General features: G+C 46.8%; 1 protein-coding gene across 25 annotated transcripts in view; it reads left to right on the top strand.

Moving 5' to 3' along the window:
• NCOR2 (nuclear receptor corepressor 2) overlaps positions 1-16,406 on the top strand; it is a 593,256-nt gene that overhangs the window by 342,573 nt on the left and 234,277 nt on the right. For all 25 annotated transcript variants that reach the window (XM_039505017.1, XM_039505016.1, XM_039505026.1 and 22 more), the window contains one exon: positions 10,915-11,095. In XM_039505017.1, coding sequence (XP_039360951.1) covers positions 10,915-11,095 — 181 coding nt within the window. The remainder of the gene's footprint in view (positions 1-10,914; positions 11,096-16,406) is intronic.

The following is a 16,406-nucleotide window of genomic DNA, read 5'->3' as shown; positions in this document are numbered from 1 at the left end:
TGCTCATCTGGAGTGTACGCTCCGCTTGCCTGCCTGAAGACTGCCTGGCACCTGGAATGTGGTTGGAATGTTTATTAAAACAGCATTTTAGCTATAGACCGCTGCACGTAATACAATAAATACATTCACGTTTTAAATAGACACAACTCTCCCAAAGATCCACTTTTTAAAAACACACACTAACAACAAAAGATTAACCCTTCCCTGAAATCAATGACGCCTTTGAAATCACCACCTCTAAAACGATACAGTAGAACCTCAGAGTTACGAACACCAGAGTTACAAATTGACCAGTCAACCACACACCTCATTTGGAACCAGAAGTACACAATCAGGCAGCCCCAGAGACACCCCCGCCCTCTCCCCCCTTCCGCGTCCCCCCCCCCCAAAAGGCAATACAATACAGAACTGTGTTAAACATAAACTACAAAAAAAAAGAGAGAGCAGCATTTTTCTTCTGCATAGTGAAGTTTCAAAGCCATATTAAGTCAATGTTCAGTTGTAAGCTTTTGAAAGAACAACCCTAATGTTTTGTTTGCCGTTACGAACAACCTCCATTCCCGGGGTGTTCGTAACTCTGAGGTTCTACTGTCTATGAAAATAAGATTAAAATAATTAAGTCATTTTGATTAGAAAGAGCCTCTCTTTCACGTACTTTAATTACTAGGAGAGGTACCATCGAAAAAGTCCCTGTTGTCTTGCCCTCTGGCTGCAGCAAGGCAGGGTGGTAGCCTGTATCTGTCACAGTGACTAGTTTTGGTTTCCCTGGCACAGAAGCAAAGCCCAGTGCTGAAGGGAGAGGAGCAGCTCAGGAATCTGGGCAGCTGAGTCCCCTGTGGCAGGTTGAAGCAAGGCGCATCTGTAAGCACTTTGGCTTTGTTCCGGTGTTCGGATGGATTGGCTGCAAGCGGAGGCAGCTGGCTCTCAGCACGCAGGGCTTTGAGGGATGACAAACACAAATCATGTCTGTGAATTGGGGGGCGGGGGGGGGATGGGAAGCACAAAAGTGTGCTCTGTCTGAAAGGAAGAGTCTCATCCCGCCTTTGGGGTGTAATACTCTGCCTGGCACGCAGCAGCGGGAGGTGTGAGGTACTTGTTTATGGATTTCTAGGCTGTCCACCCCCCCCCCCCCTTCGTTTAGAATATACTGAAAGGAAACAGCCTGTCTGGTGTTGGCTGCTGCGTCTGACGCTCTGTCAGAATCACTTTTCCCCCCACGCCCTTAAAAAAAACAAATAAGTGTGAGTGAGTCTGGTACAAGTGGAAGGTGCCAGACTGACGGCCCTGGAGACTGAGGGCCTGTGTTTATTCACAGAACAGATGCAGCCCAGGCAGACTTCGCCGCACTGCCTGGCCAGCATGGCGAGCACCTCCAGCCCGGAGAAATTCAGTATTTTGAACCCATCCAATGCTGGCCTCTCTGGGACTGCCAGCTGGGGCAGTCGGATTGGTGCTATGGATGCTGCTCCTCTGGAAAAGGGGTTGATGCAACTTATTTGACATAGAGGGAAGGTGTGGCCTGGGATTCAGGAGACCTGACGTTGTTACCTTGGGCAAGTCCTCTTGCCTCTCCGTGCCTTGTACAATGTGGTGACACCACTGACCTACTGCACAGGAGTGTTGTAACGCTTGTAAAACCCATTGAGATTCCTTGGACTTGTGTAGCATCTTCCGCCTGGGATTGTTATTGAAAAGGTTGTTATGACTGGTGCCAAGGCAATGTCTCTCTACCCTGTCGATTAGTCTATCTTCGCTACTGAGGAGTGGCTTTAGGAGCTCAATGTAATGGGAATAGGCTATAGAGCATTTCATTGTGAGGCTACCAGTTCAAATCCAGCGGAGCCCTAGCTTCTTGCCTGGGATGGCCGGCTGGTGCCGGTGGTGGTGGTGGTGGCTGTTTGTGAGGTGGACATTGGGCACCCTGTTGAGAGAGGTTAGTTTGATACCAGTTGTGACGAAGAAGGGCTTGCAGATATGGGTATTCAAGTCTATTGCCTGCCCTTTCTGGTGGTTGGACTGGAGCTGTCTTTCACATGAACCTTTTGGAAGGGTTCTTGGGGACAGGTAGTGGTCAGCAGTGCTGTGCCCCAGAGCACGTGTCTCCAGGGAGGAGGGATAGCTCAGTGGTTTGAGCATTGGCCTGCTAAACCCAAGGTTGAGAGTTTAATCCTTGAGGGGGCCATTTAGGGAACGGGGCAAAAATCAGTACTATGTCCTGCCTGTGAAGGCAGGGGGCTGGACTCAATGACCTTTTGGGGTCCCTTCCAGTTCTAGGAGATAGGATATCTCCATATATTTTATATATTCTATTGTGCACTCTTTGGATCTCCACAGCATTGGGGTGGCGCTCACAGGATTTCCCCTGCTGCATCAACAGGGGCTGGGCAAAAAGGTTTATACAACACGTAATACATCCTGGAGCGGTCACCTTTCTGGCACTGCTCCCACTGCCTGCCATGGGGGGACATTGTGCTGTCCTTTTGACCTTCCCATACGTGGCAGCCTGGACCTGCAGAAATTGCTGCTTGGAGTAGCTGCTAACACTTCCCTTTGCACAAGCAGGGTAATACCCATAGGGAAGGGAACTTCTCTGGGTTTTGATCTAGGAGGAACTGGCCACGCACTTTGTGGATGGCTAGGAACTGGCAGCTCTTTTGTGATCCTGGCTTGAAGGAAGGAAGGCTTGAACCCTGTTGGCGGCATTGCTCTGGGGAAGTCACCTCTGCATTTCATCTCACTGATAGGCTGCTTTCCCTGACAGTTTATTGATTGCAGGCTTTTTCTTGGAAGGAGCCGTAAGACTTCCCCTTAGCTTGTTCAGTTGACTGTGCCAGCTGGAACGCAGGAGCTAAGAAAAGTATTTCAGGATCTACTGTTGGTACAAGTCGTACCATGAATACTTGCAAAGGAATGTTCTGGCAAGGTTACAGGGCTGAGTTTATTTTTTTTTAAATTTTAATCTGCAGGAGAAATGAGGATAATTGGGTTGAGTGTAGCGTGGCAGGTGGTGTGTGTGTAACGGTTTTTAGTCAAATTTTCTTATTAACACAAGAAAATTTGGCTAGATAATGGTTTCACTGGGAGAAATTGTAGCTGTAATGTACGAGACACGTGTTTATCTGTGGTAAAGTGAGTTGCTGTTTTCAGGGGAGGTAGATTATATCACCAGTTTGTGAGCCATGCCCTGTCTTTGGAGTTTCTCCACTGAGCAGCGATTCAGGTTTTAAAGAGTTCACCCAGCACTGATGTGAAGTATGACAATAATGATTTTTAGGGTTTGTTAACCAGCTGCCAGGTTTCTGCAGCAGTCAGGGGTAGCCACGTGTGTTATAGAATGAGGGACGGCCTAATTACTCTGTTTATTGAATATGATTAATCCCCCTGACTGATGAGCCCAGGGAGTCGTGGGAGTTGGAAATGTGTGGAAAGCTGCCACAATATGCAGCTAAGGAAATAATGTGCAGTTTTTCCATCTTAATCGGTTTCGGGCCAAATGGCACCAAATGTTCCTGAATTAATAGCGCGATCACTCTGATTTTATTTACTCTGCTTAATTAAGGTCCCGTTTTTTAAAGGTGACCCCCCCACCCCTTTTTTTCAGCTGAAGGCTGTAATGCTGGCTTCAATTCACTCCATCCATAGCTAAAATTTTGCCAAAAATAATGAATGAAAGCTACAGCTGGTAACATCTGGATATTGGTTCCCTATGTTAAGATCCTTTCCAACAAGCTTCTTCAATTCCCTTTGAAGCTAGGTTGAGATAAGGTGCTCAGCAACTCAGCGGATCAGGTCCTTCGAAGGGAGAGGTTTTCAATATAGCATTTTTATTTTTTGTAAAATAGGCACAGGAGTCTTACCCTGTGTCTGTTTTACTTTAGCCCTTGTTCTCCTAAGGCCTGGATTCAAATGAAGCTCAGGTCATGATGAAATGAACATGGTAGTGTCAACGTCATAATTTACATATATCTGTCTCCTTTGGCATGATGGGAGAAGATTGTTCTGAGGAGAAGTCCTGGGCTTTGCGTGACTGGACCAGCGTGGCTTGGTTAGAGTAATGCGAGGAAGCTTTCACTACTCTGCCTGGTTGATATTTTGCTTTCCTTAACACTGAGCTGTTCATATTTTGGAATGAAAACTAGAAGTGTAGGGTTCTCATCGTTATGAATTTCGTCCCATAGGACAAACTCTTTTGCATTGCCACTTTGTGACACAGTGATGTTTGTATAAGTCACTTCATGAAGCAGTTTCCTTGCAATGATACGCTGACCCAGAGGGGAAAATAGTCTTGCAAGGCGTGTAACTCCCCTGGTGAAATTGGGAAGACCCTACAATCTTCAGGATAATTGGTGATTCTAGCACAATTGTGAACTAAGTATTATCTGCCCGCACTCCAAATTTTTAAGGTGTTAGGGAAAGAAGAGCTCTTGTGTTAGCTGACAATCCAAGGACGCACGCAGAGTACTTGTTCTCTTTCTGTTGAGTCAGCCTGTGCTGTCCCACGTGGCACAGTGTTAAAGCTTGTGCTGGTTCTGTGCATGAATCAAACAGGCAGTGCGCGTGGAGCTCTTTCCTTTAGTAGAAGCTTTAAATATTCAAGTTTTAAATAAACCCAGTACTTTCATCTAAACTGAGATTGACTTGGTAGAAGCAAGCTGCAAGGTTGGTGCCAGGCTGCTGAGGCAAAGCTACCTTCCCTCTGGTAGGACTTCCCACTGGTGGCATTATGAAGAACCACATATGATAACTTGGCCTGACTTATTGCCAGGGGATGTTGTGAAAGCCAACAGTATAACCGAGTTAAAAAAGAATTAGATAAGTTCATGGAGGATAGGTCTGTCAATGGCTACTAGCCAAGCTGGTCAGGGACTCAACCCCATGCTCTGGGTGTCCCTAAATCTCTGACTTCCAGAAGCTGGGACTGCCTGACAGGGGATGGATCACTCGATAATTGCCTGTTCTCTTCATTCCGCCTGAAGCATCTGGCACGGGCCATTGCTGGAAGACAGGATACTGGGCCATTAAGGACCATCGATTTGACACAGTATGATCATTCTTATATTCTAATTCAATGCTTTTGTAACAGAAAAATCTTTGTCTGCTAACCAACAAAATCTTCTCAGCTGGAGAGAAACAAGCAAACAAAAAATAAATAAAAAAATCCACTAGTTAATGCTAACCAGTTTCCTGTTGATCGGCCCCGAAAAAACATTCTAGAGACTTGTGCTGGCCTCTGGGATCTTGTCTGCATTTGAGAGATGCAGTACATTTGTGCCATTGTTGTTAAAACTGGTTCTGCTCCCCCAGTGTGAACAAAATTGGGAGGAGCCCTCACGTAGACTGGCTGCTGCTGACGTTGTAAATGGTATAGATAAAATCCTGGCCTCATTGAAATCAGTGGGAGGTTTGCCATTGATTTCAGTGGAGCCAGAATTTCATGCTGTCATACAACCCTGTTTCAGTTTCCCCAGTGTAGAGCTTGGAGATTATGGTTAGGAGAGGGAAACGGGACATGACCGGTGTGGGGCTGTCACCATTTTCAATAACTCTAGGTCGCTTCTGAAGAAAGTCTCCTAGATTGGGAGCCCATGTGTAAAATGATTTTTCTGATGTATATTTCAAAGAGAAACTGCTAAAGTTAATGGGTCCAAAGCATTACCTGCTTTGGAAATGACACGTCTTTTATATGATCCTCCTTAATCTATGTGCTGCCAGCAGTGTTCTGGGCACTTCCATGCAGTACTTCCTGCCAGATCTCTAGAAAGGATGTTTTTTCACCAAAGTTGGAGCTACAGACTGACTTTAAATTAAAACGACACTTCTAGCAACTTTACAGAACCAGTCCAGGGTGTGTGTGTGTGTGTGAGATGAATTTCAACTCACAGGCTTCTCTTTGGAAGTGCTCAGAGCACTAGGATATCTCCTGGGGTCGCCGACAAAGACCAGGCGTGCACCAAACTCAGAATTGGGGGAATGTGCTGTGTGCACATATCAAAATCCCAGCTTGTGGGTCCCTTTTTTTTGGGTCTGCCGGTGTTGAGAGTGTCCTTTAAAGATAACACTTCCATTTAAATAGTGAAGAACTTCATTATTGCCAGAGGAATGTTGATAACCTTCTGAAAAATATGTAATAGTGTTAAGGGTTTTGGCCTCCTCCTGCTTTTTGCGTCCCCCAGGGTTAGCAGCCCATTGGAGAACATGGTTATAAAAGACTTGAAGGAGAACCCAAAAGGTTCACTTGATTTGAGGAACGAAGTTATGTGCTTCAATTATTATTTTATTTTTACAGTTTGAAAAGTCCAAGCTCCCTCCCTCCCTCCCTGGGATTTGATTTTGCTAACAAAACAAATGAGAAGATAAAGTCAAGATCAGCTCAGGGCTTCCCTGGCCTCGCTACTCCCAGGGTTCCTTCTGCTCAGCACACACCCTAGATCGTGTCTCCCCCTAGAGGAAAACACGCTCAACTTCCTTTCTGTACAACTAATGACACCTTTAGTTAGTGAAGCAACAAAACCCACGTAATCCTTTCCTAGCCATTTCAGGCAAACATTGCAAGCCTGTTACAACCCCCCTTTTATAAATGATACAGACTTAAAGCAGCCATGAGTATAGTATGACAAAAAATCTGTTTGTCGAAGGGCATCTGCAACAATGCCTGACCCTGTGATTTGATGAGCACCCTCAGTAGGCGTTTGATTACTCTGGGAGTTGCTTAGTAATTTGCATGAAATCCTAACAGTTTATACTTTACTAATTCCAAGTGTCAGTTGCTAAAGATTAGCCCGTTGGTGTTTAGTTACTGGTTGTGCAATTGAACATGACATTAGAAACGCTCTTTTCCTTTAGTATCAGCAGGGTAGCCGTGTTAGTCTGGATCTGTAAAAGCAGCAAAGAGTCCTGTGGCACCTTATAGACTAACAGACGTATTGGAGCATGAGCTTTCTTGGGTGAACACCCACTTTGTGGGATATTTACCCACAAAAGCTCATGCTCCAATACGTCAGTTACTCTATAAGGTGCCACAGGACTCTTTGCTTCTTTTCCTTTAGCGAACTGGAAATTTCTGGAATGAAATGGCCAGGTGGGTACTATTTTGGAGAAAATGCAGCACTGACTGAAACAGAATGTAACTAAACTTTTTTCTGGCTGGAGTTATTTTTACTCGAATGGCAGTGCCGTTGCTGCATAAAAGGCCATTGTAAAGATCTCGCTACAGACGTGAATGTGGAGAGTGAAAGATGTGAAAATTTCTAGCAATAGCATTTTATTTCCTAACAAGAAAGGCTGAAAAAATTGTATTGGCTAAAGTAATCTCAGGAGCAGTTTGAAATTCCTCAGGATGAAAGTCAACAGACGTTCCAGTGGATGTGGAAATGGAAAGAAAATAGCAGCCTATAATGTAATAGTTGCTTGGCACAGTATAGGCCTGAGTCATGATAGAGAACTGTGGTCTTAAAATTTGTATTCTTTTATCTTTAAAAATGTCTCAATGTAATGAATACGTCTGAATCTAGGTTTATGGGGTTTTTTGCACGTCCTATGGCTTCAGACCAGACCCTTGGCAATTAGCAGCTTCTTGGTAATATATGCTTTAAGAAAATAGGACTCTGGTGCACAAAGGTAATTAAAATCAGAGTCTGGGTGTTGAAATATTTTAACACCCTCCCTGCTCAGCAGTTGCTGTTTGTTATTTAGTGTTAGAGCAGAACATGAAATGTTGAACTGCAGCTGTGGGTAGACAGAATTTGCACCGGGGACTGGGCAGAACAACAGGAAACTTGAGAGGTGCCACAGGGTGTATCAGGCTTGGCTAGAAAAGCGCTGTATCATTCAAGTGAAATGATAGATATTTCAGAGTCTTATTTTGAAAAGTAGCTACGTAAATGGCAAATTTCCCCTCTGCTGAACTTGGAGGCTTAAGTGGCAAAAATAATGCAAGTGTTGAACTGATCTTTATCCTCTTATCTCCTCAGCTGAGAGTGAACAAGCCACATTTGATTCCTGTCTGTATATCAGCAGAATTGTTTACTGAACTCCAGCAGTTTCGTCTGTGCCAAGCCCATGGCAGACAATGGGGGTTGTCACTGACAGTGTAGTTTGGCCTGCAGAACCTTTGTTTCTGGTGGTGATATGCAAGAAGGAAAACTCCTGGCTTGATTCTTGGAACGCACGCTGGGTCTGCAAGCCCAACAGTTGAGGGGTTGGGGGCTTCTTTAACTCATAAACTAAATGCATTTGATATGGAAACCCGTTGATGCATTTACAGAAAACTTTCACATCATATTGACTGAATGTGATTGTTTTCAGGAGGATCCCTCCTCTCTTTAATTGCTTTGGGCCTGACCCAATGCCTGGTGAGGTTTTTCCCCCCCAATTTTTCACCCTGATTTTGTATCAATCAAATAACTTGTTTTATTAGGAAAATACATTACATTGCATGAGATATATGTATTATGATAATACATTAGTCTGTGTGTATATGCAAAGCTGCCTGTTGAAGTAAAGCTATATGTATTAGTCTAGAACAGTGTTTCCCAAACTTGGGACGCCACTTGTGTAGGGAAAGCCCCTGGCGGGCCGGGCCGGTTTGTTTACCTGCCGTGTCCGCAGGTCCGGCCGATCGTGGCTCCCGCTGGCTGCGGTTTGCTGCTCCAGGCCAATAGGAGCTGCTGGAAGTGGCGGCCAATACGTCCCTCGGTCTGCGCTGCTTCCAGCAGCTCCCACTGTCCTGGACCAGCGAACCGCAGAGCCGCAGGACCTGCAGACACGGCAGGTAAACAAACCACCCCGGCCCACCAGGGGCTTTCCCTACACAAGCGGGGTCCCAAGTTTAGGAAACACTGGTCTAGAAGATGCACACAATAAACAAACAGGCACGCATGCAAACTCTGAAGTGGGTGCTCATCCGAACATACTGATGAATCTCATGCCCACCGCGTACGCATTTCAAGCTGTTAGCAGATAATGGTTTAAAGATCTGACATACTAAAATGGGAAGAAAACGAAAATCTGTATCAGATTATGGTTCAGAACACAAGGAATTACTCAAAAGTTTAAAACAAAAACAGGAGAAAAGGATTAAGTCCAATGTATGCACTACAAATGGTGTTGCCCAGCTATTAAATGTAAATATTTATAGGCTAATAGTTCTATGTCGACAACAGTAAACTGTTTATTCAAATGAGCGGTTTTATTTGGGGATTAGGGATGTATTGTTTTCTTAAACTCAGAGGTGGCTGTTTCAGTTCTGCGGCAAACCACATTGAATTCCATTCATCGAAATATTCATCTACTGCAGGGTTCTCACACTACATTGCACTGCGACCCCCTGCTGACAACAAAAATTACTACACGACCCCAGGAGGGGCACCGAGGCCTGAGCCCCTGCAAGTCCTGCAGCCCCAGACAGGAGGGCCAAAGTCCAAACCTGAGCCCTACTGCCCCGGGCACGGGGGCCAAAGCCGAAGCCCCAGGCCCTGTAACCTGAGACCTGCCACCCAGGGCTGAAGCCTGGGCGATGGGGCTCAGGCTTCAGCTTCGGCCCTGGGCCCCAACAAGGCTAACGCCAGGCCTGGCGTCCCCATTGCAAAGGGGTCACGACCTAAGTTCCCTCTAAGCGGCGTGGCTGTGCAGCTGCCTATTAAGCCCCGCGCAGGGGACGGGCGCCCGTCCCCATCAGCCCCAGCATAGACCTGCCCCGGTCTTACCACGGCTGGGGAAGAGGAGCCCCACCCTCGGTCCGGCCCGGCCTGGGCCTGCTGGAGCTGCCAAGGAGAGGAGCCCCTCCATGCCTGCCCAAGTGCGGACCTGCCCCAGACTCGCCATGGCTGGGGAAGAGGAGCCCCTCCCTCGGCTCAGCCATGCCAGAGCTGCCACGGCTGGGGAAAGTTGCCTCTCCCCCAACCCCGAGCTGCTGCGGCGAGAGAGGGCTGCGGGGGAGTCCTTTTTTTTTCTCCTCAGGGCAGCCTGTACCCTTAGCCGCTAATCCCTGGCCTCAGCCCCACCCCAGAGCCCACAGCCCCTCGCACCCGAACCCGCTGCCCTAGCCCTGAACTCCTTCCTGTGCCTCAAGCCCCTCATCCCTTACCCCACCCCAGAGCCCGTATCTCCCACACCCCAACCCTCTGCCACAGCCCTGAGCCCCCTCCTGCACCCTGACCTCCTCATCCCCAGCCCAGAGCTTGCACCCCCAGCCCAGAGCCCTCATCCTCCGACACCCCAACCCTCAGCCCTGAGCCCCCTCCCACACTCCGAACCCCTCGGCTCCACCCCCACCACATGAATTTTGTTATGTGCACCAATATGAAGGTCATGTGTCACACATCACCTCCATATTGGTGCACATAACAAAATTCATTCCGCACATGGACGTAAAAAATTAGAGGGAACACTGGTCACAAACCTCTTTGGGAATCTGAGAACCGCTGATCTACTGAATATTTCCCCCCCCATCCTTCTGTCCACCAAAATAAACCTCGATATTTACCCAGCAAAATTAAGGTTTTTTTCCACCGATTTTTACCTGTTTTTGTTATTGTAGTAATAAACATTGATACATTCACGGGAAAAATTAAATAAAATAAAAACCACTGAGAAATCAAGTTACTTGCTTATGACTATACAAGAAGTCACTGACAGAGTTGAGAAATGAATCCAGATCTTCTGAATCCCCATTTGGTGCCATTTCCACCAGTCCATCTTTTCCCTGGATAGCCTACCGTGGGGGGAGTGTTGTGAGGCACAAAATTGAAGAGCACAGGTTTTTAGCTGCCTGGGAAGTGTAAATCAAGTCGAATGCTTTATCCTCCCGTGACGGGTTATAACCCTTTAGGAATTCTGAATGTGGAAATGCAGGAGCCCTGTGCCTGCTAGAATGGCTGCTTGTGACTCTAAAACTGCCTCTCGCTTTCTCCCCAGGTCACAGGAGTTACACCTGAGAGCCGAGCCGCACTCCTATCTCTCGGACATGAGCAAACAGTCAGAAATAGAGTTCATTGAAACAAAACGACCCCGGCTAGACCTGCTGCAAGACACGCTGCTGCGGCACTCGCCTCTACTCAACCAAAATCAGCAGGGAGGGACAGAAGATCTCTCCAAGGTAAGGAAAAGAGCCTCACACAGCCGTAGGATACTGAGCAGGTGCAGACCCTGTGTTATATGGCACCTGTGGGAATTGCATTTGCTTTACCGTCTGGCTCCTACAGGTTGCCTATGGGTAAGATTAAGGTTTCATCACAGTTACTTTTAGTAAAAGTCAGGGACAGGTCACGGGCAATAAACAAAAATTCACGGAAGCTTGTGACCTGTCCCTCGTTTTTACTAAAAATAACTGTGACAGAAGGGGCTGACGGGGAGATGAGAGCCTGAACCCTGCTGCGGGGGCCCCCACCAGCTGACAGCTCCAGCCCCGCCACCCTGGGCTGAAGCAGAAAATGTCACAGAGGTCTCTGGAAATCAGACTCCGTGACCTCTGTGACAGAAGCTTAGCCTTACCTAGGGGGCCTGTGATTCTCTAGTTCCTTGAAGGCTCCATGCACCATTTGATGCAATACAGGTATAGCTCACAGCCCTTGATGGCTCTAGCGTTCTGCTAGATGTTGTCCGGTGCTAAACAATGACCTGGATGCCCTGTTCTGAGGGGTGTAGGTTTTCATTGTAACTAGTATAATATGCATGTGTTAGGCATTCCAGTCACTAGAGCAGCTGGATGCTGCCCTTGACCCCGCGTGGCGTTGGGAAGCCCGGCTCCTCTGGATATTGGGCCCTTTGATGTAATTTTACTTGATCTCTTTCTTTCATCCTGTCTGTTGATTTGCTAGCTGTGTGTGAAGGGTTCTGTGGTCGGCTGGCGGCTCTGTTCCCCTCATTACAGTTGTACTTCCCTTGCTGTGAACATTTCTGAGTCATCTCGATGAAGGAGAATAAGTTACACACGCTGAACGGCGGGTAGAGCAGCCCTTAATCTTACACAATGAAGCCTCCCTCATCCGAACCTCATTTAACAAAATAACTCATTTATCTGAAACGGCACTGCCTCCCCATGTAACAACTGGGATTTAAAAATCCCCATCTTAAGTGAACTCCTGCTTATTTGGCTCCGTTTTGATGCTGCGTTTGGGTAAACAGCATTTCACTTTTCCCTCAGTCTGAAATTCTGTCCGGATTCATGTCTCTCGGCGTCAGCAGGCAGATGGCATTAGCCTGATAGAGCCATAGCTCGTTTTTATGGTGCATCTAATTCTGGGCTGTCGATGTGAGTTCTTTAGCTTCTGAGCCCATTGATTAATAAAACTGGACCCAAGTTGCCTTGGAAATGAGTGGGTTAGGTATCCAAATCTAGGGGTAGCGTGGGTGCATTTCACGCTAATTCCTTTCCTGCTTGGGAGTAACAGAACATGGTGATTTCTCCTGATCTAGAGGCATGGGCGACCACGGTTGCAAACCTCCAGTAATAGAGATGCCACTTAAGAAAGAGAATGGCATTGTTCGGCTTCCAAGGGAATCTCATCAAGCTGTCCTGAGCGGGAAAGACATGTAGTTTCAACTAGCAGGGTGCAAAGCTGGAGAGAATGAGGATGCTCAGAGATCCCAGAGGACTATTATGGTGGACCTCCCTGGTGGGTGGGGGAGAAGCTCTGGAAGGAAGCTGATAGAACAGGTGCTCTGATGGCTCAGATCCCTGTATAATTAGTGAAAAGCAACAGAGTCCTGTGGCACCTTATAGACTAACAGACGTATTGGAGCATGAGCTTTCGTGGGTGAATACCCACCTCGTGTATAATTAGTGAGACTCCATTGGAGAGGAGTAGAGCAGTCTGCACTTAATGGCCAGTACTGTGTTGTGGGACTAGGACAATCAGATCTCTCCCCTACAGCCTTGATAGTATTTTCCTTTGAAATAACCCTTCCTGGGCACTCTAGCCCCTTGCATTCCACAGCCACTTCTGTTCCAGAAAGCATCATCAGTGAGGAGGTACTGTGACCATCCCGGAGTTTTTCTTTCAACACCACTGGGATGGAACCACATTTGGCAGCAGCTCTGCACTGGAAAACATGTTCAGATGACTGCTGGGTTAGTTATCTTGTGATGGGGTGGAAAACAAACCCTTCGGTTATGTGGTTTAAAGCAAAAAGCTCTTGTGGAGAAACTGTCACAAGCTTCTCCATCTACACATTATTTCAGTCAACACTTTTGAAGGCCAAGACTATAACAGGGTTTAAAAAAATAACTAGATAAGTTCATGGAGAATAGGTCCGTCAATGGCTATTAGCCAGGATGGACAGGGATGGTATCCCTAGCCTCTGTTTGCCAGAAGCTGGGAATGGGTGATACGGGATGGATTACTTGATGATTACCTGTTCTGTTCATTCCCTCTGGTGCATCTGGCATTGGCCACTGTCAGAAGACAGGGTACTGGGCTAGATGGACCTTTTGTCTGACCAATATGGCTGTTCTTATTATGTTTTCCAGTGAGAAATGTATAAGCTAAGCCACTTGGAAGCCTTAGCTAATGAGTATAGGGAGAGCAGTTGTTTCTTGTTCTGTGACACATCTTATGGTCATTTTCTGGGAGTGTCAAGTGTTTGTTAAAAAAAAAATAATAGAGCAATTCAGGAGAAATATTCTCCTACTGGAAGGATTTGAAATTTCAGAGTCTGTATTGAGAACAGGATCCACTATTTCAAACCAGTGGGAATCTTAGTGGAGCCTGAAATCATCATTTGAAATTTCTCTTTGTTCCAGCACCCAGGAAATGGAATTAAGTGATCTCTCTTAGCCCCGTGCTATGGATTGCTGATTGTCCTCAGCTTCCACTGAAGTGGAGGGGAAGGGAGGGCTTCCAACATCTCTTGAAAGCCTAGCACAGGTGTGGTGCTAAAACGCTTCGTCCCAGAAGATCCATCGTATGCCTTCTCAGAGCCTTACAGACCAGGTTGGAAGGGACCTCTGGGTTTATCTAGGCCATTTGCCCCCATAATAGAACAGGGCCGTCTTCTACCCTAAACCAAGAAAGGCCACCATTTGGCACTCGCTGGTGTCAGTGTACATCTAAAATAACTGCTACCCTTCATGGAGTTATTCTAATCCATTCTTATATAGGAACCCCAGCTCGCTCTTCTAATTCAATCTTCAGCAATATTTCTCCACTCCTGGCAGAGTTACATTGACTTCTGATCTGAAGTAAATCTTCACTAGTATGACCACCCTCTGCCTGGGTGTGTCGCCGAAGGGAGTGCCTCTTCTACATGCTGGCCTGGGATTCTCTCCCTTTGCTGCCTGGGACTTCTTATGAGTGACTGTGAAGATCCCTTCTGTGGATGCTGTCAGCTTTCCCACGTAGCACCTGTGACTTTGCGAAATGGCACATTGTGTGTGTGTCCTCGGGTCCTTGTTGCTAATCCCCGCTTAGCACTGTCCTTGCAGACACTTGGCCTTTGCTGTCACACTGCTTTTTTTTTTTTAGCACCACCTTGGTGTTCGCACTTATTCATCATACCCCTTGGTTCTTACAAGTTTATCTTTGCTAGTTTTGCTCCCTCCTCCCCCACATGTTTCATGTGCAGAGCCGGATGTCTCCATTGCTGTGTATTCACCAGCCATGCAGACGAAAGTCTTGAGTCTCTGCATTGATCCTAGCAGAGGAGGAGATTTTCATGTACATATATAGATATACATACGTAGGCAGCGTGGCTGAATCTCTGTAAACTGGGGATAATACTGGCCTCCTTTGGGATCTAGTGGAAAAAAAAACATTACAGAAGAGCTGGGTGGTGATATTATTATTATTATTATTATTATTATTATTATTATTACTCAGATGTTCCCTTGGAATTGCGACTTCCATTGTTGGCGAGTTCTTTTATTGCTTGTCTTTGTACATAAAACGTTTTTGTTTCAGACCGAGAACTCCTCAAATATTCATGGGGAGAGGGTTTTATGAAAAGGTGGTGGCACCCAGGCTAAGACATAGATTTGATAGAACCAAAGTGTTCAGAACTAAGGGGATTATGATTTGATGTAGATTAAAAAAAAATTATTTTAAATGACCAAACTAACCCTTTTAAAATAAACTTGTAATGACACATTCAGGCGAACAATTGACTTGCCAAGTTTCACCCTGACTGCACGTTCCCGAGACCAGGTCACAATAAATTCCTGGAAAACAGGCTTTACAATGGAAAAGGCAGTAGCCCATTAACTAATGCTTTGAATGCAGCCCTGCAAGGGATTAAAGACCTCTTCTAAGGCATTCAATAGTCCTGTTTCCTGTGTTTTCCTATTCATTTCTCTTCCATTGTGCGGTGTCTTGGCAGTGCCACTCCGAGCTAGACTTCCTCAAACAAATCTCTCCCTTCCTCTGTGAGAGGCGGCCTAGAAAGTAACTGAGTGGAGAAATTCAAGGTTAGTGACACCCCTACAGGCTCAGCTGTCCATAAATCTCAAACTCCAGTGACCTCTCACCCACTAAAGTCTCGCCCACGCTGTGGCCCAGCTAGATGTCAGGAGTGTGATGTCCGCAACCTGCCCTGAATTTGCTAATGCAGCTAGTCGGAATGGTTAGCTGGTAAACTACCAGCTGTGTTTTCTCTTCTGTGTTTTTCTTCGCGGCTTTGTTATGGGAACGTTCATCTGTTTCTGGGATTAACCTCTCAGAGTTTCCAGTGGGCTGGGTCTTACCGTTATTAATGAAACTGGCTGGAACTTGTGTTGACCTTGGCAGAGGCCCCAGTTGGCTAGGAGGTGACTGGCAGAAGCATAATCCCTAATTGAGTAATCCAGCACAAGGGGGTGTGGACGCCACAGCTCTTTGAACTTGGAAAGCTGCGGCATTCAGGCAGGATGCGGAGGAGGAGCGGGGCATTCAGAAACTTGCTGAGCCCCGCGGCCTGCCTTTGAATTCATGAGGAAAAGTGAGGTGACACCTCTGCTCCGTCGGCTTGTTGGTCAGGGGTCCGGGTTGTGAGAGAGGCCCCAGAAAGCCACGTTTGGGGAGAGCTGCCTTCAAACCCAAGGCCCTCTTCTGATTTAGTACTTTGGAACAACAGTGCAAAATGGCTGAGTAGTGAAACAAGTCTGACAACAGGAACTGTCACCGAAGTGCCTTTCTGTAGCCACTGGACATGTGACTTGTACCCAGAGCCTCCACTCGCTTTCGACTTCCCCTCTGCAGATTTCGTTTAGACCACGTAGATCCAAGCTTAGTAACTGGGGCTTCTTTTAATGAGGCTGTGGTCACTGTGGTGCCTCCTGGCTTATGCGCACCGCCCTTTAGTTCAGGACAGGTAATGGCAGCCTTCGACAGGAGGGATTGTGTGTCTGATTGTGATCGGGTCCGATATTGCATACTAACTGGGATCATACCAGGACACTAGTTGGATGGGAGACCTGCAGGAAATCCCCAGGCTGC

This window comes from Mauremys reevesii, linkage group 18, assembly GCF_016161935.1.
Source record: "Mauremys reevesii isolate NIE-2019 linkage group 18, ASM1616193v1, whole genome shotgun sequence".
Classification (NCBI taxonomy): domain Eukaryota; kingdom Metazoa; phylum Chordata; order Testudines; family Geoemydidae; genus Mauremys; species Mauremys reevesii.
Note: the sequence above shows the minus strand (reverse complement) of the source record. Positions and strands in the feature narration are given on the sequence as shown.